The sequence below is a fragment of the Marmota flaviventris genome, chromosome 4, assembly GCF_047511675.1.
Source record: "Marmota flaviventris isolate mMarFla1 chromosome 4, mMarFla1.hap1, whole genome shotgun sequence".
Classification (NCBI taxonomy): domain Eukaryota; kingdom Metazoa; phylum Chordata; class Mammalia; order Rodentia; family Sciuridae; genus Marmota; species Marmota flaviventris.
The window spans coordinates 41,377,510-41,403,395 of record NC_092501.1 but is presented as its reverse complement, the minus strand read 5'-3'; the positions used below and the strand labels follow the sequence as shown (position 1 = coordinate 41,403,395).

The 25,886-nt window shown below is 34.5% G+C and overlaps 1 protein-coding gene across 4 annotated transcripts in view; it reads left to right on the top strand.

Annotated features, from left to right (window-relative positions):
- The window catches only part of Nrg3 (neuregulin 3), a 1,036,772-nt gene that overhangs the window by 905,287 nt on the left and 105,599 nt on the right, over positions 1-25,886 (top strand). For 2 of the 4 annotated variants that reach the window (XM_027939985.3, XM_034637010.2), the window contains exon 4: positions 16,431-16,454. In XM_027939985.3, the coding sequence (XP_027795786.2) occupies positions 16,431-16,454 (24 nt within the window). Of the gene's footprint in view, positions 1-16,427; positions 16,455-25,886 lie in introns of all 4 variants that reach the window. The other 2 variants (XM_027939983.3, XM_027939979.3) reach the window with 1 other exon arrangement.

Below are 25,886 nucleotides of genomic sequence, written 5' to 3'. Positions count from 1 at the left end.
GAGGATTGAAAACATGCCTCAACAGGCAAAAGGGAATTGATGTTAAAAATCCTAATAAGTACATAATAGAAGACATAAATTGAGGAAAATGAATACACTAGAAAAAAAGGGAGAAGGCAAGGAAAACATAAGGATATAAAACATTTGTCATAGGCCTTTTCCTCTATGCAAAAAAGAAGAAGGATGACATGGAGGAGTGCAAATGTTTTGGAGAGGGAAAAAGGAAATGGTTAAGATGAAAGAGGAACAACACAGTGGGTGGATGTTTTGTTTGATGCAACTTGAATGTTTCTACAAAAGGCAATCACAAGAAATACTGAAAAGGAATATTAATGCAGCCTAACCTTTAAGCTATGATAAACGTGGGCACTTATGTGCTATATATACACACACGGAGAATTTAGTAGATCTCAAACTTAAGTGCACAAGAATAACCCTGGGAATCTAATTACAAATCAAGCTCTAGAATTTGCATTTTTACCATGCACTTTAACTGCTTCCAATATAGATTGCTGTTGGTCCACAGTTAGGAACTGGTTGTTGTTGTCCTGCACTTCACCATTACCCTTAGAGAGATAAATTTCCTCTTCATATTTTTTATCTTATTTCCTAGGTGGAATTAAACATACAGAATAAATTAGAGAACTGAAAGTCACCTTTTTAATTATCCAACAGATCAGACTATGATCTGAATGAACATTTGGCAGAGCAGTTGTAGAACCTTTTCTAACCCATGGATTACAAAAGAAGAAAGAAATAGCAGGAAACCCTTGCACAAGATTCAAAAGGAAAGAGTATTGAAGCCCTCTAGAAAGAGGAGATAATATAATCCATGATGCTAAGAGAATATTCAATTTCAGCACTCTGAAATTTGTGGAATTATAGCAGCAGATGATGCTGCCACCCTTCAAATGTCTATTAAATATATTTTAAATGCATTTGTGTGGAACAAATAGAACTCACTTTGAGAGATTTCTGAAGGATGATGATTCTTCATTATCAAGTAGAATTCAAAGAGGATAGCTGTTTAATGTTGATTCATGGCAGACTGTTAAAAATTCAGAAGTAGAATATTTTCTATTTGAATGTGTAAACCAATGAACAAGAGTTGAAAATTTCGCAAATAGTATCAAGATGTACATGTATGTGTAAAATGAAGATATAACAATAAATAAATACTTGTGAGAGGAATCACATATAATTGAGCATAATGGCTTTTAAAAACTTATTTTCTAGGAAAAGAACACACTGGAGCAACATAAATTGAATATTCTCATTAAGTAAATTCTGCAATAGATTGTTTGGGGGATTTGTGATTTAGATATAACCAATCTGAACATAGTAAATGTACATCTGAAACAAGGAAGACACTGTGCCTGTGCTTTTATCAATTATGTTCAGCTGCTAGCACTAGAAAACCTAATGGAAGAATGGTTTAGGAGGTCAGAGGTTTCATTTTGTGGATGTGATGAGGAGTGCAGTAGGGTAGGGAGCCAGGAACACTACAGTGCCACAAGCTGTCATTGGAGATTCAATTCTTTAAATTATGCTCAGCAACCACTGTAGTACCTGCTTTCCTATGGGCTTGCAAACTCCCATCTAGTGACAGGAAGTGTGCTCTGGTCACCCTCTGGGCTAAAAGGAAGACAAAGACATCTCACAAATGGTCAACTATATCATAAGTCAGGTGATCAATGATTTTTAATAGTGGTGATCACATTTCTTCATCCTAGACTGAAAACTCTCTAGGGAAAAGGCCATGTTTTCAACATTTTTGTATTCACAGTGCTTATTTCATGGTTCGTTGGTAGAGATTCAGAGATGCTAAATAAATCTGGAGGTAGAGATTGTATTTTGAGCTCAAAAAATTTTGAGAAGGCTTATTTTTCATTCTAACATCTTCACAAGTTTTCACAGAGCATGTGAGAAAGTAAGAATTGAGCAAATATTTACTTAATGTTTACATAAATTGATTTTACATGCAGATATAAGGAAAACATACAAAATGAGAAGAATGGCACTACAAATAATAGTGCCTATAAAGAGTCATGAATTTGACACAAAGGTGACACTGAGCTAGAAAAGGATTAATGCATGTACCTGTGTTAGATTTTCATGTAACACAGTCTTTATTTGTAAATATTTGTTAGACTATGTACTTTGTACTGGACATTGTTCTAGTTGTCATCGATGTAGTAGATAAAACAACACCAGAGTCTTGCAAGAACTTTCCACTTGGAATCAGCTAAGGAAGAAGCATTGAATATTAGTGCTGGGAGGAATAGATAAAGTTGGTATAGAGAAGAATTTGGCTTGATGCAGTCATGTAGTTATTCAGAGCAATAGGGCCATCAGCCACCACACAATTCATTCCCCCTATTCCTATCTTTGATGGACATTTCTGGACCTGGCTGAGCTGTTGTCACATTCTGGTCCTGGCAATGAGGAAATGAATTTCATTTTCTCTAGCAAAGGCTCAATTTGAACAAAGGGAAATAGATTATTATTTAAATCTGCTGTGGCTGTTAATCCTTTAAGATTTACCATCTGTTTATTAACATGAAGAGAAGGAAATTTACTTAAAACAAAAATTCAAACCGATTTGACATCAACTAAGTAAAATTGTTTTAACAGTATCAAATAAATACAGGAAGAACAATTCAATCCTAAGTGCTTAACAGCTGGAAACCCCACAAAATTGGTTGGAAATTTCTTTGCATCTAGCTGTTTAAATATTTTGTTTATTTACCTTACAAATTACCTAATTTCATATTCCATTTTTTTCAAGAGCAAGATATGCCACTTTTGAAAAATAAAAGTTTATTAAAAAGTGAAATGTAAGAATAACAGGACAACATTGGTCTCATTAAAACTGTACCTAATTTTGAAACATGGCAGGTTGCAAAATTATCTTCATTGTAGCAGAAACAAATCTAGATCTGCAAAATATGAGGTGAATGTGTTTATCATGATGTTCCTGTACTGGATAGAGAGTGTAGATATTTCAAATCAGTTACTTGAGTTTGAATGCTGGCAGTATTAGAAGTTGAGGAATTCAGTTAAACTATGATTCTTTAGTTTCACCTCAAACCTGGTAATTAAGAATTCCTACTTCATAATGTTGCTATGGGTTTTAATGGTATGTAAAGAGAATGACTGGGTAAGCTATATTGATATTAGTTTTTATTATTTGAATCCCCTAATTTTCAAGTTCCATTTTACCAGATTAGAGAAAATGTAATTGCAGTTAATTCCTCTAACTCTAGTCTTTTGCATTAAAGTTCTGAGGGGAAAAGGGATTTATGCAGGACCCAGCCATAGGTGCTATTGGAAGAAGGCTGAGGTTGGGGATCACATGTACATGCATTAATCCTTATCCAGCTCAGTGTCACCTTTATGTCAAATTCATGATTCTTATAGGCACTACTCCTTGTAGTGCCATTCTTCTCAACTTGTATGTTTTCCTTATATCTGCATATAAAATCAATTTATATAAACATAAGTAAATATTTGTTCAATTCTTACTCTCACATGCTCTGTGAAGACTTCTGAAGATGTTAGAATGAAAAATAAACCTTCTCAAAAATTTTTGAGCTCAAAATACAATCTCTATGTCCCGATTTATTTAGCATCTCTGAATCTCTACCAAAGAACCATGAAATAAGCACTGTGAATACAAAAAAGTTGAAAACATGGCCTTTTCACTAAAGAGTTTTCAGTCTAGGATGAATAAATGTGATCACCACTATTAAAAATCATTAGTCACCCGACTTATGATATAGTTGACCATTTGTGAGATGTCTTTGTCTTCCTTTTAGCCCAGAGGGTGACCAGAGCAGACTTCCTGTCACTATAAGGGAGCTCACAAACACATGGAAAAGCAGGTACTCCATCAAAGATAGGAGTAGGAGGAATGAATTGTGTGATGTTTGGTGGCCTTATTGCTCTGAATAACTACATGACTGCATCAAGCCAAATTCTTCTCTATACCCACTTTATCTATTCCTCCCAGCACTAACATTCAATGCTTCTTCCTTAGATAGTACCTTCTGAGATATCAGTCATCAGTTGTCATTGCTGTGTCCTAGAGTCTGCTCATCCTCCTAGCCCATTGATGTAGCAATCCCAGATATGCTGCCAATCAAATACATAGGGACACACTAGTCTGGACAACTGCTTCTTCCCACCCTGATAAACATGAGGTCTATCTCTCTGAACCATCTAGACATTACATCCTCTAGTATAAAGCTGGGTTTGGGGAGCAGTGGGCACAGAGTGCTCTTTGATCTCCCTTCCTCCTGGGGCTTTACTTAGCAAGCTCAAGGCAGACCTATTTGTCAACCCTGCTTGCTAACTCTGTTTCTCTTCCCATAATTGAAGCTGGAGGTCAGAAAAGTGCATGACTGGTTTCCTCCTGGGCATTTTGTCTCTCTTCCATTTATCCCTTTCACTTCGAAAAATTGTAATGTATTCCTCCACAATGGGAGTCTGACTCTTCATTTATACAATCAAATTTATAATTTTACATCTTTATTTTCTTCCAGCCTAAGCATTTTCTAAGTCCTTCTCTTCTTACTTTCTCATTCTTTACTCCCTTCCCTGAGACAATGGAAGAAAGGATACAGGTTAGAGGGAACTACTGTAACAGAGATCACATTGACTAAAATTGCTAAAGTCCCGGCAGCTAGATAGGTCTTTTTTTTTTTTTTTTTTTTAAATTTACTTGAATATTTTGTCTGTGCCAGGAACTGTCTTCAAGCCTATGATATAAAGAGAAATTAAACATGGTCATTTAATTAAATTGTTTACAGCCATTTGGGGAAGATGGGCAATGAATAAGTAGCTACAGTCATTGAGTGTAATGGAACACAGTCCATAAATACAGAAGTTTACACAAAAGGACATTTCTCGTGGAGAGTGTGTCGGAAAAGATAGCTTTGCTCAGGGCTAGTTTGGTTTGCAGTGAGCCTATATAATCAAGTTCATGAGACCTCATATGGGCAGAGTGGGACAGTAAAATGGGAGTGAGAATAAGGAGGTAGGACTGCAGACGCCAGCTGAGGCTGCAGCATCAATAATTATGGAGCAAAGAATGCAAGGTGGAAAGTTTTCTGTGAGTAATGGCAGCATGCTTTAAAGAAAGAAGATAGGTCTCATTTTTGAGAAAATTAACTCACTCTCTAAAACTCAGTATCTATATCTGTGAAATGCCATCATTTATTAGGATGCTATGAGAATGAGTGAAAAAGATGTTGTATGGACACTAATGTCTCACTTGTGAATGGTTGTTTCAAAGAATAATGTTGTAGACTATTTGTTTGCCTTGCTAATGTGTAAGTGACGTATAATTAGAATTTTTCTAAGTTCATCCATATTTAGTTTCTGACATCTGCAGACCATTTCAAAAAGGTCATGGACAGCAGAGTGATTATTTCTAGTCACATACCTAGAAAATAAGCATAGGAAGTTTTACAATTATAGAAGGAGATAGTGGCAAGATGAGGGTAAGAACTTCAAAATATCTGGATTCAGCTGAGTTCCTAACTAATTATTAGATAATAGTTTCCTCTATTTTAATGAAGAAGCTTCCCTTGATTTTTCTACACTAAGAATTATACAGCTGCTTTGGGGGAAGTCATTATTGGGAGAAGGCTCTGCCAGTTTAATTTCCATTTCTTTATTTCTATTAAATAAAAAAGGCTTACATTAGTCCTTATGTTATTAACTGCTTAATGGATTTAGGAAGCAGGTAGCAAAAGAAGAATTGTTCTTTGCATTTAAATGAGACAAATAACATTTTCAACTGATTATGTATTTAGGGGAAAAGTTTCATCCTATTGCTACATTTTAAGCCTGTGAAAGTAATAAATTAATCCATTAATGAAACCAAGTGTGTCTTCTGTTGTGCTCATTATCAATTATTCCCAGGTGTTCCAGGGCTTATAAGTATAAATTAATGTGACTTTAAAACTTAGTAATAGAAATATGCAGCATAAGGATCATAAACTATGAAACTATTCCCACAGTACTGCTTTGTACAAAACAAATGATAATATTAAATATTAAATTAAGGTGTTTCCCCAAAGTTGAAATGTGTTATCTTGTCAGAATGAAGCAATGAAACATGATCCACAATAAAAACCATATGACTGCCACATTTCCTTCCTAGTTTTCTGATTCCCTGAACCTTTGTAACAATACAACACCAAATAGTAGCCAACATGAGTATGTGCACTTCAAAGAATTGATTTAGATACTCGTTATCCATCTGTATGTGTGTACAACTGACAAAGGTGCTTTAAGCAGTTCCTACCTGCTAGATAGAGTATAGACTGCAGGAAGAGGTGAGATCCCCAGACAAAGGGCCACAAGAGAGAATTCAAAGTGAAACTTGGAAAGGATAGTGCTTGGGACAATATGAAAGCTGAGTCTTGCAAGATGAAAAGAGAGAGCAGCTTATCCAAAGATGTGGAGCCCTCACAAAGCTTGTTGAGTTGAGGATTTTCATTCATTCCACAGACATTGCTCAGTTTATACATAGAGAAGAGGCAGCAGCTGAGTGCAGGAGTGGAGGGCATAATTGACATGTATGACTAGGAGTGAAAACCACACGGAGTGTCTTCTCTAGTTCTAGTGGCACTCCACACTTCACTTCATATTTTTCCAAAGATATAAAAAAAATTAAATGAATTGCCATCTATATGGAGACCTGGTTTGACTAAGTGTTAGAATAGGAAAAGACAGATCTTGACTTCTCCCCCACCTCCTGGCAGGTGATTACAATCCAATGAAGAATACATTTGGCAATTTAAGATTGTGTGTATTTGTATATGTTCTATTGGAAATACTCAGAAAATCTAGTAAGTTATAGTTATGGCTTGAGTGAAAATATTAGTGTAAACTTGGAATTATAGTTTATAAACATGATTCACTCTCAGAGAATATTTTAAAAAACTGTTCCTTCAAATAGAAATACAATTGCAGGATTATTTTTTAAAAAAATTCAGTAAGCATTTATTTGCCACCTACTATTTGGAAGGCCTTAGGTGGAGTGAAGAAGGGCAGAGGAGAAGATCACACTTACCTAATTAGTTAAGACATATATTGCTATAAATTATAATCCAAGGTATAAGAATCTATTGCTATGTAGATTCTATTATCATTCACAGAAACATGGAGCAGATAGCATGAGTTCAGGAAATCAAATGTAGCTTCAGGAAGAATTAGATCTTAAAAAGTTAGGAAGAATTTGTTAAAGGAAGACGTGAGACTCTGTTGGGAAAGATACTAAGGCCAGTGGAATGATGCATGATATGTGTGAGCTTTGGGCCTACTGGGGATGTTCTGCAGTATGCTAGGAGAGTTGCAAGAAAAAACATTGTTTTCTTCTTTTCATTGATTTCTTGTGGGAAAACTAAATAGCCAAGTACCTTCTGCACTAGAAGGACTATGTGAAATATAATTTTTCTTTCTACACAAGTGAACACTTTTGCAAAAAAACAAAATAGAACGAACAAAACCAACTGAGCATTAACAGTGAAAACTCCTGACCTTCACAAGTCAGTTTTTAGCCACTTGAATATGAGCCCTACATAGAGTAGTTCCCAAAAGAAAGAAAAAGAAGACAGTGGTCTTGTGTCATTCCACACCATTTCCTAATGGTACCAGGCACCACTTAAGAACAAGCCTCCAATGCTTGGTTTTGTTTTTGATGGCCTTTGCCCTGCATCTATCACAAATGGAGCTTCCTTGGTTGCTGCCCATTCTCCTGAATTCTAATCAAAGTACGTCTGCCTGGGTATGACCTTATGTTGTACTCGTCAAATGAATGCTCTTCATTAGTTTCTTGACAGGGATTTTCACTTTTCTTAATAAGCAGATTTTGTGCTAGATCTGTAGTATCACAGTTGGTCCTGGACAAGGCATCCTCTACCTCACATATATCCCTCGGATAATCTGTTTGGCTCCTCTGTTTTTGGCAGATGGAAACAGAGAGTCCATTTTCTGAGATCTCCATGGTACTAGTGTGGCTCAGAGCAATGTTTCTTTAAATATTTTAATCATTTCTTGAATCAGTTTCCATTATGAAGATATTGTAATTTTGCACTTTTAAGAGTGACTAGAATCATGATAGTAATATAATTTGGTAACAAAGACTTTAATCAGTTAATAGGGAAGCTATAAACATTCATGATGCTATTTACCATATAATTCCTTTTGTTTATGTTTTGGGTGGATTTGCCCTCATTTTATTATAATCATAATATCAGCCAATATTTTCATTAACATTAGAAAAGATGAAAGTTAAAATAAAAAAGAGCTTGTAATAGTTATTACAAAGGTTTCTGAAATTGTTTGAAGTTGTAAAGAAGCAAAACTTTAAATAGTGCATATAAAATATTTTAACTGAAAGGAAATATTTAACATTTTTGTGATTAAAATTACTCAGGGAAATTTTAAATTACACACAGAAATTATATTTTAAGTGAGAGCCTACAGAATGGGATAAAATCTTTATCACATGCACCTCATGCTCTATCTCCATGATATATAAAGAACTCAAGAAACTCAACACCAAAAAATCAAATAACCCAATCAATGAATGGACTAAAGAACTGAACAGACCCTTCACAGAAGAAGAAATAAACAACTATATGGAAAAACTTTTCAACATTTCTAGAAATTAGAGAAATGCAAATCAAAATTAAGAGTATATCTCACTTTAGTTAAAACGGCAATTATCAAGAATACAAGTAACAACAAATGTTGGTGAGGATGTGGGGGATACACTCATACATTGCTGTGGGACTGCAAATTGGTGCAACCATTATGGAAAGCTGTACAGAGATTCCTCAGAAAATATGGAATGAAACTACCATTTGACTCAGCTGTCATACTCCTTATTTTATACCCAAAGGACTTAAAATAAGCATACTATAGTAATGTAGCCACATCAATGTTTATAGCATCTCAATTAACAATAGCCAACATATGGAACCTAGATGCCCTTAAATATATGAATGTTAAAGAAAATGTTGTATATACACAATGGACTATTACTTAGGCTTAAAGAAGAATGAAATTATGACATTCGCAGGTAAAATGGATGAAGCTGGAGAATGCCATACTAAGCAAAATAATCCAATCCCCAAAACCAAAGACCAATTTTTTTTTCTCTAATATGCAGATGGTAATTCACAATAAGGGAGTGGGGATGGGGAAAATAGGGGCATTTTGGTCTAGGCAGAGGGGAGTAAAGGAAGGGGAGGGAGTGTGGGTTAGAAAGGATAGTATAATGGATAAGACATTATTACCCTATGTGCATATATAATTACACAATCCATGTGATTCTACAACATGTTGAGAAGTTATACTCAATTTATATATGATGTGACCAAATGCATTCTACTGTCATGTATATCTAATTAGAACAAATAAAAATAAAAATAAATTAAAAATATATATGCATGTGTTGGGCCTTCTCAGGTAATAATCTCTAGTTATGTAAGTGATAATATAATTTGATTTGAAGGAGTTTTCTAGAAACATTTGTGGATACTAAGTGGTGATAGAGGACAGGCTGAGCCTGCTCTGTAAGAGGTGGATATGTCATACACAGCAGGCAAGGGGGGGTGTTCAGGTGGCATTTCATTCATTTTGGAAATATGTATTGATGAGCTACAAATGAGATTGATGAGATTCTGTGATGGTCTGGAGTGATAAAAAAAATAGACACTAGAACCCTTCCTTCCTAATATCTATGCTATTTTTTCATCCTAGGAATGTAGGAGTCTACAAATGAGGCTATTGGTTTTTCACAGAAGCTTATTCTTCAGCTGTCAAATGAGGGCTCAGTAGTTCTACTTTCTACGCTAATTTAAAAAAAATATATAAAATAATATGTATAAAAAATCCCCAGTGAAAAAATTTGTAAGTGCAAGAAAATTGATAAAACATGAAAAGAAGCTGAGTAATTAATTATGTTACAGGAGCAAGAAGTCCTAGTGCAATTTACCTCTACGTATCTACTATATTAGTTATGTAAGCAAAAAAGCATAAATGATTTTGACTGAAGTTTTCTTCCTTCACACGTGGTGATTCTTACACAATTCTTTAGTCAGAAAATGGAATTACACTTGATTTTTAATGCTCCAAAATATTTTCCCTAGAAAATCCATAAGCTATTTAGGCAAGATTCATCTTTGAGGGGTTGGTTAAGCAAATGGTCACTGAGGAACCTCAGTTGAAACCCTGTTTTTGATACTTCATCTATGGAACAAAATGCCCATCTGAAGTTTGCAGTACAGTAACATTTGGCCCAGTCTCCATGGCTTCCTGCATTGTCTCCTTTAATACAAATGAACGCTCTTATTTAGAAAATGAGAGTATCTGTGTTCAACAGAAATCAACAATAAATCTTATGGAAAGAAAAATCAAGAGGTCATGTTCTGTCACGAGGCCCAAAGAAAGGAGAGAGAGGCTTTGTGCTTTGCCGCAAAAGAGGTTTTCACCTTCTTTGTGATCCATGGTCTGTCTGGTGGGAGGCTGGCCACAGTAATAATGTCATGGCCTACACTCAATAATAGAAAAGGATGTCAGTTCCAATATGATGGAGGTGAGGGAGATCTAGAACTGAAATGGCCATGGATAGTCCTATAACAGGCACATGATGCATTGTGGCTTTGTGTAAAACTGATATTTAGCTTATTTTACAGGTAAAGAAAAGAGAATAGAAAGAAGTGGGACAGAAAATTAGGAAATATCAGGTATTTAAAAAGGTATCAATTTTTTATAATTACGTGTTTTTATTTTTTACATTGTATTCAGGGCCATTTATAATTTCTAAAGTCCTATGTACTTTTTAAAAATAATATGTTTAAAGAGGTAGCATAAATTGGTGAAGGAAGAATGGAACTTAGAATCAGACCTGCATTCCTATCCTAATGCTTACACTAAGTAGCTATAAGAAGGATAAAATCATAATATCCCTCCTCTTTTAAGATATATTATGGAATCAATCACAATACCTAGAGAAGGACTTTCATGTCTCCGCCTCCAAGAATGTGCTCACACTCTGACAATTCTCTGTTCCTCCCACCTTCCCCCTAAGGGTTTTAAGACATGAGAGATTCAGGTCTGCTTGTTTCTCTGCTCTGCTGCCAGATTCTCTAAGAGTCTACCTCGGGTCTCTCCTCTCTAACAACACAGCTACATGTTCGCTACCCTGTTGCAAACCCTATTTCTCTGTTCTTTGACCCCATCACTGTTTGAAAAGTACATACTCTATAAACCCCATGTATTGCTTTTCAGACTCAAATAGCTGGGTATCCCCAGTCCTCAATCTTCTCCTCATCAGAAACCCTGGACTCTGTCTCACTCCTTCTGAGTCTGCCTATTTTGCTGTAACAGGTGGGGACATACATGACAATGTCTCAACAAATGACATCTCATCACTCTGTCTATGATCTCATTTAGGAGAAGGATACATGGATCCACTGTTGCAGCCAGAGACAATTACAGATCTTTCCAGTGATTCTAGAAACTACTAGAGAATGAGGAACTCGGGTGTTAAAGATCAGCACATATTCAGTACCCAACATACTATCTTTATGCATCTAAAGCTAATGTCTTCTCTCTAAAGATGGACGACTTCTTCCCAGAGTGTCACCAGAGAAAATTCATTTGATAGGGATCTGTGGGTGGAATCTACAGAGTGGCAGATTTCAGTTCCATTATTAAGATAAACCGTTTATAACCGACATGTTTTGTAATGGAGTGGGTGATATGCTCCACACTTCTATGGCATGCAGTTCCCAGAGTGGGCACTGCAGATCACTGGCTCACAGGGTACTACAGGACCATGCAAATATTTACCTCAAGCTGGGAAAGGCTGCCTCCTGAACTCCCAGCAGGAACCTCACTACCACATACAGCAGAAGACTTTGGGGGATTTCTTGCATTGGAGCCGCTCTTTGAACATTAAGCCAGTATTTTATTTAACCTTTTAAGATACAGATCTACAGACTTTCATGTAACATGTTTTTCCACGTCCCTTGGAACAGTGGCTTACATGATCACATTTGGGACTCTTCTATGACAGAGTTGCCTTAAGTTACTTTTAACACAAAATTGGTGCTGAAAGCCACATTCCTCCAGTTTGATCCTGCACTGTGTTGCACTGAGTTTGGAATTGAATCCAGGATTGTTTTTGCTTGCTTTTTCTCAGTCTGCCTACTCTGGGGGAATTTCAGGTAGCCTCTCATTATCCATCAGCAGACAAAGAACAGGTTTTAAATTGCTCAAGGGTTTTGAATGCTGCACACTTCAGAAATATGTGAGAACCTCAAATTTCAGCTAGATGTAGAATAAGTCAAGATCTGTTGTACAATGTGGTGACATGATTAATAACAACAGATTGTACTTGACAATTCATACTAGTAGAGTTTAAGCATTCTCATTACACAGAAAAGCTAATATATGGGGTAAGCATATGTTTCTTAGCTTAAACTAGCCATTTAACAAGGCTACTTATTTTAAAACATCATGTAGTACACCGTAAATATATATAACTTGGATAAAAAAGTATAAAAAGGAATAATTTGGGGCTTGAGTTTCTAGCATTCCAGAAATTCTGACATTATAGAATATTCATTTTGTCTAACTTTGGTATGTGTTGTACAATATTTATTATGAGTTATATTTGTCCTGACACCTTAAGAATATTTCATATCTGCAGCAGAGCTGCTGGTATTTGTTAAATATAATGTCAAATTTAAGATTATTTGGATTAACGTTTGGAATATTTCAGACAAAACTTTTTAATCATTTGCTGTTGTGAAAATAAATAGGTCAGCTTCATCATGAAGAAATTTTCTTGGTAACTAAAGAATGAATAGTAACTATTTGCCTGTTTGACTCCTTTGGCACTTTATCAATGAACTAAGGCCAAGCAAGTAACTAAGTGGTGCTTCAACTGTGCCTGAGGATTTTTGAGAACAACTTGTTCTCTTAAGTGGATTAAATTATTCCTCCCTGAAGAGCCAATTACCTGATGACTTTCTAAACACTAGATGATTTTTCACAGGGAGGGCATATGTGAACTCTGAGTATAATTGGCGGTTGAGTCAAGCTGCTTAGGCTCAATCATGTTCCCACTGCTTACAAGCATATTGGATTGGGAAAAGTTGGTTAACCTCTCTGTACATCTGTTCATCACCTGTAAAGTGTGTGCAGTGACAATCTCATAAGTTACTGTGAGATACTACTTAAAGCAGTTCCTAGTACATAATAAGTGCTTAGTAAATGTTATTCACAGCTAGATAACCCAAAGGTGTGTTGAAAAGTGGAAACTATGCATGCTGTATGGAAAATCAAATGGACTTTGCTTAAGTTGTGTGTCTTCTCTTCCAACCCAGTATTGATTCAGTTCTTGGCATATAATTTGTTTAGTAAATGAATAAAAGAACTATAAAAGATTACTTCTCCTTTCATTCCTCTTGAAGTTGTGCTGCTGGCCTGAATATCATCAGGCAGGTTTTTGGTTTGAAAAATAGCAAGCGAAGGGTTCTGTGAAATTGTGGTTTGTGTTCAGCATATGATTCACATAACAAATTAATTTATTTTGTCATCTGTTCTTCATGGATTTTCATGATCCTTCTGTGTGAGCCATAACCTATCAGTATCTTCAAATCTGTAATAGTAGCACAGTGTTTAGCAAATGAATTTATATGTTCAGTGATGTCAGCTTCCATGAATAAGCCATTATAGAACTTAGTAAATAATTTCCCTTTAATGTCCAATAATATAAATGCCACCTTGCTCCATTAATCAGATGTAATTTTTATATTACTGAAGCCATTACAGCTCCAATAACCTCATGTAATTTTTATATTAAGACAGGTTGGGTGCAGTGGCACACACCTGAAATCCCAGCAGCTTGTGAGGCTGAGGCAGGGAGATCATCAGCTCAAAGCCAGTCTCAGTAACTTAGGGAGACCCTAAACAACTTTCTCAAAATAAAAAATAAAAAGAATTCCCCAACAGTGGCTCTGTTGTTCATTGCCCCTGGGTTCAGTGCTGGTAACAACAAAAACAACAAGGGCAGTTCTCTTTTTTCTCAAGATACCTACTTTTACCTTTCAGTGTTTGAGTAATTTTCCATTCCAGTTAATGTCTTTGCTACTATCATGAATTCAGTGTGCCTATAAGCTGTTCAGATTGGCCTCTGATTTATCAAATATACTTCTCACTTTTAATATAATCTACACATTCACAAAATCCCAATTCTCCATGTCCTGTTATACACAGAGGTGAAACGGTGAAGGTCGTGGAAGAATGAAAAATAGTCATTAGTTCACTTGCCAGAAAAACAGGCTATAGGCAGTCAGTTGAGCCATCTCTGATTCACTGGAAAGTTCTTATTCAACCAGCCTGAGATTAGTGACTTTTTGACTACCTAGCTGAATGGACCAACGTCTGTGGTCAAGTATTTGGGGTGTTTTGCTCCCTGATTTCCTATAAATAGCCCTCTCTTGATTTCTTTTCTGTTCTTTTGCTTCTGAATAAAATTTTCCTTTTATTCAGTCTTCTTCCTTATCTTTAGTCTTATAACAAGTAATATCATCCAAATCCTTATTTTTAAATACTACAACTTGAGCATTTCTTCAAAGTTTTATGTGCACAGAGTCCCGAAGCTTCCAATTTGTACAAGAACACAACATGTTCTTGTCAGTATTTCCACAAAACCAATTCTTTTGTATTGCACATTCTCTCCCTCCCAGGAACAAGCTTATGAGTCCCTCACCTCTCCAGTCAAGGCACATTTTCTGTTTTTCCATTATAATACTTATTGCAAAGAATGACCAGAGGTTTTTCTCTGTGGTCTTCAACTGATTTCTAAACTCAATGAGAATGAGATTCTGCCTGCTCATGAAAATGTGCCAGGTATGGATCATAGTATACATCAGCAGAGAGCAGCCAGTTGAAAAACATTGTGCCAAGAAAGGGCTGTGTCTCTTTTAGAAACAATCACCATCTTTCTTTGTAAAAGCAGACATTTCTCAATGGAAATAGGTTCTAATAAGTTAAAAATTAGATTTTTGTTGGCATATTGGCTCATCAGAGACAGAAAGTAGAGTAGAGATTTCCAGGGGTGGTAGACAAGGGAAAAGAGATACAGAGATTTTGATTGGGGCAATGGAAAAATCTTGGAAATATAGTGGTGGTGATCATGAAGCATTGTGCATATAGTTAACACCTCTGGATAATGTGCTTACAATGATGAAGATGGCAAATTTTATGGCACATACATATTTCAGCACAAAAAAAATTAAAAGTGAACTAGTGATAAACAGAAGTATTTAAATATTCAAAGGAAACTACTTTTTTAAAATGGAAATGCTTATCTGCTGAACAGAATTCATAAAATGTTCAGTTGTCTTAGGAGCAAATAGTCACATAAATACTTTTTCCCACTTATTTCAGATAAATATTACTGCAATAGAAAACAAGTAATGTGATAAACATAAAAATCAAATAAGTACAAAATAGGAAGATTAAAAGAAAGCAAGCACCATTTAAATAAATAAGGTTTTACCCAGTGCACTTCATTAACCTGCTCATCATAAGTGTACTTTGGTTTGTTGAAACTCTCCAGTATCCACAAGCACAGAGAATAGAAGTAGACACATCGGCCATGTGTTTTCAACAGAATGGGGCTGTCAAGTTGAGTAGTCCTGGGTCTTGAGGGTCAGAAGCACTGGATTTGTGCCCAAGATCTGCCTGAAACTTTGTGAACTTTTTAGTCTTAACCATAATAGGTTCCTCATGAGGCAAATTAAAAAATGATCATAAAAAGTCTAATAGCATTACTTTCTTTTTTTTTTTTTTTTTGGTGCTGGGGATTTAACCCAAGGCCTTGTGCATACAAGGCAAGCACTCTACCAACTGAGCTATATTCCTCAGTCCAGCATTCCTGTTTTGTTGATGTGCAGATCACCTAGTTAGGGCTTGTCATTGCTTGGTTAGGGTCATGTCATTCTTATTATCCCAGAGTTCCAAATGTGTTAATGTTGAACAAGTAGTTAATCTACATAGAATATGATAGATTCAGCAAATAACATTAGTGTGAGGTATGTTTTATTTACATAGTTTCTCTCTCTCCATTTTTTTCACTTAATTTATATTTAGTATGCTATGTAACTGATGCATAATTATTCCATCTGAAATTCCAAGCTGTAGTTCAGTGACTTTGGGAAATGTTGATCAATATCTGAAATTTACATTTCTGAAAAAAACGTGGTTAAACTTGAGACACATTCCTAGCCTAGGAAGGTCAGTCTTGTAAGCACTGATTTTCTTATGTGGATTTCTTTCTAACCTTTTTCTCTTTTTCTGTTTCCTTTCTTCCCATGCTGACTTCGGTGTAGCAGACCACTTGGGGATTGAATTCATGGGTAAGACTAAACAATTTGCTCCTTAAATATCCTGGAAAAGCTAAGTTTTATAATGTACATACTGTTTTCTTTTCCCATCTGATTATAATTAAAATGTCTCATTATCAAATGCTATTAGAACTAAAAAAAAAAGTTTTAGTCCATTTTTCACTAAGTAATGACTCAAAATGAAAGACTTAACTACTTCTTTGGAAGACAATTTAATGTTAAGTGCTTCTGGAATCCTATACAAGTTAGATTTGACTCCTGGCTTTGATTGTTTCCTCTAATTCTCTATTTTCTTATCTGTAAAATTGGGATAATAATGGTTTCTATTTTACAGCACATATAAATTTATTAGTGCAGTATCTACAACTTGGCAAAATTAATTAATGTTAGAAAACAACCGTTGAAATGTCAGTTTGTCTTATTTTATGCTCTAATCCCTTTTCCTCTAGCATGATATACTTTGGATACATTTTGGTATCAATCATAATTTGGAGTGTGAGCTCATAAACATTTCCATTTACAAAATTAAAATATTTCTTTTTAGACTATTTTCAGTGCACTTTTTAAGGCACATTATTTTCTGAATATGTAGATAATTGTATTAAAAGAGATAAATGTGAGTTTTTATTATAATTAATAAAAGAAGAGCTTTCCATAAAGTTCAATATGCATCACAGTTCACGAATGAAAATATACTCAGGAGTTGGAGTCATTGAAATTGAAGAGATGTAAATTTGGATCCAGGTTTTTTATGCTCTGTTTTTTTTTCTTACATGATTACTTTCTTCATATATGTATATGATAATTGTGATAATAATTATGATATTTATTTACCTTTATTAATTTTGCCATTTACCATTTATTCAGCAAATATCTATCAAGTCATTATAAGGAAAGAAAAAATTGCAAAATGCTGCATATAAAAATAATGAAAATGAACAGAGCTTACAGTCTAGTAAGCATACAGATAATAACCAGATAATAATTCTTAAATAAAATTGCAAGTATTGTAAGAACTACTCCAGGCAATCTGATATTATTTTGAGCTAAAGTGATGACAGGAAATATGGGGTAAAGTTTATAGACTGTTAGGAAGTACTATCAACAAGTATTGAAAAGGGATTAATGTTGGAAATTGTAAGGAGGAGATGATCAAGAATGTCTGCTAGTTTTGTTTGCATATTTAGCTAAGGGGTAAGCTACTTATTGAGATAGTGCTGAAAGAACATATTTGTAGTAAATGTATACTATATGAGTTGTGGAAATGTTCTTTTGGCATTCCTTTGACATATTTGAGAGGAGATGTCAGTTTGGTCTTTATATTACTGAATGTATTGAAGGTTAATTAGACATTAGTGACTGCATATTTATACATGGTCTTCCATGTTGTGTCTTGTTCATTAGTGCTCTTTTTTCTAGATATTACATCAGAGGAAAGGCAGACAGCTAAATTCCTGCAGGTTTGGGTTTTCACTGGGTAGATGTGATTGAAACTCAGAAAGGTAATGAAAATCAGAATAGTATTTACATGAAGTACCATGGAATGTAAGGTAGGTGTGGAAGGCAATGAAGAAAGGATGAAATCAATTAATAGCCATGACAGAACTACTTGAACAAATTGGTGACATGGGTAGGAGACTCTGGTAATGTGGAAATCTGATTAATGATTTTGAAGAAAGAGGAGTTATAGGCATTGACAGTTTCCGAACTATGTTTTGAAGGTGAATAATGAAGTTGAGGTTAAGGAGGAAACAATTTGAAACTAGAGGTCAAGGATGTGAGAGGGCAATGGTTTGTGATAGGTTGTCAAGCAGAGTTGCTCGTGATGACATTGGGGTTAAATAGGGAGAAAAATTGCTTATTCTGTGTCACAGTCTCCAGTAAATGAGATGGACTATACCAGAGTCAAAAGATGGCAATGAGAAGGGTTTGTTACATGCAGACAAGGGCAATACCAGTTGCTTCAAAAGGGAGAGCCCACAATTTTCATGGTTCAATCACAATAGCAATTTGTTTACTGCTACTATTTTCCCCTGTCCATGGCAGGTATTCCTGGTTCGCAGATGATTAGCTTTCTTCCAAGTACTGAATCGAGGATCCAAGTTTCCTTCTATTGTTGGGTTTCAATATCAATAGGTTACTTCTCATCTGTATCTAGCCAGTAGACAAGTGAAGAAAACACAGTGGATGCCCATCAATTCCATAAGAGACTTGGTCTAAAAGGGCTCACATCACATTTTTTTTTTAAATTAGCATTCTATTATCTATACCTTAATAATATAACCACATCTTCTTGCAAGAGTATCTGAGAAATGGATGCTTAGTGACTATAAGAGAAAAGAGAAAATGGATTTTTAGTAATCTTCACCACAGTATCAATGATATAAATTTTAAATTAACAAGATTTTTCACAAGAGCCTGTCATCCTAGCCACTCAAAAGACTGAGGCAGAAGGATCACAAGTTTGAGGCCAGCCTCAGCAGCTTAGGCTCTAAGCAGTTAGCAAGACTTTGTCTCAAAATAAGAAGAAAAGAAGAAAAAAGGCTGGAGATTGAGGGTGTCACTCAGTGGTAAAGCACCTCCGGATTAAATCTTCCAAAAAATAATTTGGGGGGAGGGTTTACCAGGAATTGAACTTGGGGGCACTTGGCCACTGAGCTACATCCCCACTTCTATTTTGTATGTTATTTAGAGACAGGCTCTCTATGAGTTGCATAGCACCTTATCATTGCTGAGGCTGGCTTTGAACTCATAATTCTCCTGTCACAGCCTCCCAAACCACTAAGATTACAGGCATGCGCCACCGCACCAGAAAAAGAATAATTTTTAAAGGTAGAAAAATTAATTTTTCAGACAAAATTTAGGTTTCAATTGCAATTAGAGGAAAGGAATTAAGAGACTAGTAATGTAAAGGGGTGTTGGTGAATGTAGATAAGCAATTTCAGCAAGAAAAGTTGAAGAAGAGAAGAAAACAGTCATGGGTCACAAATTACAGAAAATTATAGGCACAGTTTGATGCCATAGAGTAAAAACTATTGAGAAGGGTAAGCAATTTGCATTCTTCTTATGTGGCAATGATAACAGGGATTAAAGGCCTGAAGGTATGAGCATCAACAGTGATTTTAAGTAACGTGGGCACTAGGCTTCGTGGCCAGAGAAATTTTCCCTGCTGGGTTGAGATGATTGCAAGCTCAGAGAATAATAGTTCTTTTAGTTGTTTAGCAGGATGCCACAAACACAGAAGATTCTGCATAGCTATTTGTGGGGCTGGAGGAGATCAGATACTATAAGCAGAATGACCACAGTTATAGCAAGTGAAAATTGCTGTGTAAGTGTTAATTATCATTGTTAAAAGAAATGGAGCAGTGTCCATCTTATTGAGAAGACATGATAACTTATAGTGCTATGTAACCAAAATATGTATTGAGGTCTATTGTAGAGCTCACTTAGAGGAATGCAGTTACAGGCACAGGAAAAATAATAGATTATTGTGTAGTTCATCTGTACAACTCTCAAGACCAAGGTTATATTGAGGACTTGAGATGAATTGCTAATAGTTTGACTCCAGCAGTAGATATTGCTTTGGAGAAAAGGGGTTGAACAAAACATCAGAATTAAAGGGTATGTGCACTATTCATGTAAATAATGACAGCTAATAAAGGATTGCTTGGAATGGTCAATGGCTTTATAAAATTATCGGATACAATGATTTCACTGACCTTAGTAGTTCATGCTTATAGCTTGCTCTGAATAACTAAAATTCTGTTGTCATTTTAGGAACAAATATTTTCAGATACAATTTGTGACTACATAATCCTTATGGGTAAAGTTCTGTCATACTAAATATTAAGGCATCTCTAGGTAAAAATAGCTAAAAATTTAACTGGGAAGCAGAAATGTAGACTTAAACAGTTTACTGTTAAGTTGACAATAGGTCTATGCCAGTTCCATGTTTGTATGTGTATGCATGTGTACAAATTGCCTAAATAGGTTTTATTTTTATAGCAGTTTTATGTTTTCAGCATAACTGAGTAAAATTTCAGAGCTTTATCATATATACTCTTTCCAACCCCCTTGCCATTACCTACATTTCCTGCAAGAATGGTACATTTGTTAGAGATCATGAACCAACAATAACTCATACTCGTCTAAATCTGTATTTCACATAGGGTTTACACATGTTATGTATTCTATGGGATTAGACAAATGTATAATGTCATGTAAACACCATTATATTATCATGCAAAGTAGTTACCCTGTCCTAAAAATCCTCCATGTTCATCCTTCCGTTCCCTAACCCTTGCCTATCACTGATTTTTTTTTTTTTAATAATAACCATAATTTTGCCCTTTCCACAATGGAAAGAGTCGGAGTCGAAACTTTTCATGTTGACTTCATTCACTTATTGATTCCTCCATGCATTTTAAGGCTTGAAGTACATTCCTTTTTGTGCTGAATACTATTTCATTGTCCAGATATAACACAATTTGTTCACCTCTGAAAGATATCTTGGTTGCTTTCAAGTTTTATATGGAAATGTAAGTATAGACATGTTTTAAATTATTTTGTGTATACCAAGGAATGTGATTCTTGGGTCAGATAGTAAGAATATGTTTAGTTTTAAAAGAAAGAAATCATCATGCTGCCTTCAAAGTATCTATATCATTTTGCATTTCAGCCAGTAATAAATGAGTGTTACTGTAGCTTGACATTCTTTCCAGTGTTGGATATCACCAATGTCCTGGATTTTAGCCACTGGAATAGTTGTGTAGTAGCATCTCATTCTTTCATTTTCCTCATGACTTATGATATAGAGCATCTTTTCATGGGCTTATTTGCCATCTGCACTTCTTCTTGGGTGAGATGTGCATGAAGGTTTTGGCACAGTTTTGATGGGTTTGTTTTCTTATTGCTGAGTTTTAAAAGTCTTTGTTTATTTTGGATAACAGTTCTTTATCAGATATGTCCTTTGCACACATTTTCTGTCAGTCTGTGGCTTCTCTCTTTATTCTCTTGACAGTACATACCACAGAGCACAAAATCTTGGTTTTATAGAACTATGGCAATGGGAAAAAGGCAGTGAAACTTACATATTCTTACTTCTGTAGATCTCACCTTTATTGTTGTATGTTAAGTGTCATTGCCAAACACTACATGATCTATATTTTCTCCTGTTATAATCCAAAATTGTTACAGTTTTGCATTTTGCCTTGAAGACTTTGATTCATTTTGAATTACTTTTTTGTGAAGCAGAAAAAGTCTACCTCTAGATTCTTTTTGTTTCATGTGGATGTTGTTTCAGCACCATTTGTTGAATAGACTAGTTTTTTCCTTCTCTTTTTCCCTTGCTCCTTTGTCAACGATCAGTTGACTATATTTATATAGACTTATTTTTACTAAGTCTTAAAGTCAGGTTGTTGTATATATCTTGTCCATCAGTATTATATTAACTGTACTAGATCTTTTGTACCTCTTTATAATCTTTAGAATCAATCAGTTTAACAAGATTAATAAAATGACTTGCTGAAATTTTGAGTTTTACATTGAATTTATATATAAAGTTGGAAAAAACAATAACTTGACAATATTGATCCTTTCTGCCTGTGATTATAAAATATATCTCCACTAATTAAAGTTTTTTCATTTGTTTTGTAGTTTTTTTCATAAGATCTTAATATATATTTTGTTCAACTTATACCTAAGCATTTTATTTGGTTGGGAGGTACTAATGTAAATGGTTCAATTATGTCCATTTCAAATTTTACTTATTCATTATTGGTATTTAGGAAAATAATAGACTCTTAACCTGATAGTCTGCTACATGGCTATAAGTGGCTGATAGTTCCAGAAGCATTTTTATCATTGATTCTTTCATATTTTTATATTAATGATCATGTCATCTGCAAAGAAAGATTCATTTCTTCCCTCTCAATCTGTATGTATTTTATTTCCTTTTCTTATTTAATTAGCTAGGCCTTCCAATGTGATGTTGTAAAGTAGTGGTAAGGGAAGACATCCTTTTGAGCCTAGACTTAGTGAGAAAACTTTAATTTTCCCCCATTAGGTAGAATGTAGGTACAGGGTTTTTGTAGATATTCTTTACTAAGTTGAGGGAGTTCCCCCATTCCTACTTTACTGAGAGTTTTTTTTTTTTTTAATCACAAATGAGTGTTGTATTTTGTCAAATGCTCTTTCTAAATTATTGATATTATATTATGTTCTTTTTAGCCTGTTAATGCAAAGTATAACCATTAATAGATTTTCAGAGTTGAAACAAACTTGCATACTTGCAATAAATCTTATTTAACCATGTTCTATACTTCTGTTTTAATGACTTCCAGAATACCTTTCTTCTGAATTTTTCTATTCTTGCTTAGAACAATATTAATTTTGTTTTTCCTTGAGATGCAACATGAGTTATAACATAATGATCTAAAGCATATATATCTTTTCCCCAAGTTCATATTTTCAGTGACCCACATTGATCATATGCAAAAGCTAAACACTTTTTATTGTTTTAATAAATTCTTGTTTTGTATCAGTGAACTCCAAATCATGTCTCAACAATCCAGTAATTATTTAGTCAATGTATGTTTATTGCACTTACTATATGCCATATATATAGTTTTATTGAAGGTGTAGATATATAATATTCATCCCTCAAAATACAAGAGCTCTAAGACTAAAAAGAAAGAAAGCTACATGTAAGTGAGTTCTAAAAATGCTCTTAAAATATTTTAATTATAAAAAATTATAAAACAGCAATGAATGCATTTGCAAGTTTGAGGACAGCATCCTGAGAGAGGAGATATTTGAGTATCAGCCAAAATGGATAAGCTGTTCCAAGTGATGCCATATTGCCAATTTATGGCCCCAAATCACTTCCATATTAGGGTAAACCTGAGTCTGTGATCTCTCCAGGGTCACCACTTTAGAACTGAAGACAGGATATCAACTTTAGCAAAAACAATGAGCCAAATATCTTTTCTGAGTTGATTTGTTAAGTTTAAGGAATAATTATCCTATTGAATAAGACATGCCAAACACAATGTCTGCAGAACAGTCAACATTCAGAAGAATTTTTCATTAATTATATTCATGAATTTTTTAATGATGCTTTGGGATTGGTACTATGGAAATTTCAACAAACACTGATCTGAAATACAATGTCAGTTAAAGACTAAAGATGTCATAATTAGGGCAGGAATTTGGAGATCCATACAAGATCTAGAATTACACCTGTAAAAAATGTTTATCATAAGAGTTGATACTAAGCATATTACCAACAAATTCATAACTCTTGCATGAGTAAAAATAGAAAATTTTAGGGTCAGATGCTCTAACTTTCCCTCAGAGTTTGAACAGATCATGATAGAATATGTAAACTTATTTTAAACTCAAATACTCATTTGGTTGTGTGAGAATTCCAAGCAGTCCTACAGATGAGACAGTTGGACAAAGGGCAGGTAGGCATGGCCATGTTTGGAAGGCACAATGATTATGAAGAGGGCTTTCACACTGGAGGAATATCTAACTACTGTGTCAGATACTCAATCACAGAACGTCCCTCCTCTGTCCATTGGAAGTATTTGTTATGCTGCTGTTTTTCTGTCAATGCCCTGATACCTTGTACATTGTAGACATCAAAGATATTTATATAAAAGCAGATGCAGAGGCATTTTAAAACATTAAAAATAAAACACAGAGAGAGTTGAATAGTATGTGAGGTATATTTCATGCAAATTTCCTCCATTCTCATCAGGAAATATGAAGTGAACACTGTCAGTTAAATGTCTTATTTATGATATGACATTGTTTTTAGGATAGCATATTTAGTGTCTCAGCAAGATCTAGTGTACTTTTTTTTTTTTTAAAAAAAAGAGCATAGGAAATTTAGATACTCAGATTCTTAATAAAATTTTGTAATTCAATCTAAGTTTATTATATTTTTAACTAGAAAAAAGACACTGACTTCATGATAAAGGTCTAGAAATATAAATGTAAAGTACTTGGTGTGAAATTTATTTACATTTTTCATAATTGATAGTTACCATTTCAGCTTGGCCAGATATTAATTATCCCTCCATCCCCTTGTAAAAAAAAATAGTATATTTTAATGAGCAATAATCTCTTGAGAGGTGACCATGTGTGCAATTCTTTTTAGGTGATAATAAGGGGTAATATTTTCCTTAAACTTACCCTGAATATTTTAGATGGATTGGTATGTTTTTTTTCTTTAACAAGTTCATGAATCAGTCAAGTGAATTCAAGTTTCTGTTCTAATTTATGAATTGAACTTAAAATATAGAAGTGAAGATCTTTTTCCCCTTAGATGAAATCTCTGAATCAGACTTATTTTTAACAACAAAAAAAATCCTTTTTTTTTCATTTGAATATATCATTTTTAATGAAATTAAATGAGACTCTATGGATAAGTATTTTATATGTGTGTTGGTGGGTGGGATGTGACAAACAGTATTTGTTTAGTTTTGCATATGTGTTATTTGCTATGTTAAACTACGTGAAAAATTATAGTTAGATCAAAACAAGTTGACATTTCTGAATGCTTGACATGTTCCAGAAAAGTTACATGATCTATTGAATTTTCAAAAGACTGTATGAAGTAGAACTATTTATATTCTTATAAGTGACAAAACTTGAGGTCTATTTAGTTGAAATATCCAATTTGCAAGAAAATAGCAGACATAGGATGTGAACCCAAATCTGTCTCCAGCTTGTGCTCTTGAATTCCATAGGTGACTGACTGCTAAGCATGTCTCACAAGGAAGGCTTAATTGTAATGCAGAGTTTGTATCCTGGCAGTATTTCAGTTGTTAATAGAGTTCTGTAACTAGTCCTCATTTTTTAGTATAATGCTTCTACCATATGTACAAAAAGGCTCCTGTCGTCTGTCATCCTAGTCTCTCCTGTGGGATAATCAATAGAAGTTATATTATATTTGAACATTCCTTAATGGGTACAGACTGCGTAAGTGACTAACATGGAAAGTCAATGGAGAGATGATTCAGCTCACTATTCCTTTTGGCAAATATCATCTAACAGAGAATATGGATGTGTCAGGCTTTTATTCCCCAGTGGCACTCAACAGTGATCTTTCTTGAAGAAAGGCTACAACAAGGTGATATATTTTTAAAATAGGCACAATCTTAATTATAATTTTTACAAAAGGCAAAATGAACATTACTATGAATACATGTATAGATAAGATTTCAGAATCAGTTAATACATTTTCTTTTGTAGACACTGAGGAAAGTGTGTGTTTTAAAATATTAGAAATAGCAGTTTAGTTCACTGAAAGCTAATAAAGGTCCAGCATACCTTTGCTAGAATAATATAGCAATCTTCACAAAGATGCTGAACAACTAGATTGGGAGTTTCTTTATGATAGTAAATACATGGACTTCAGAGGGACGTTAGATTATC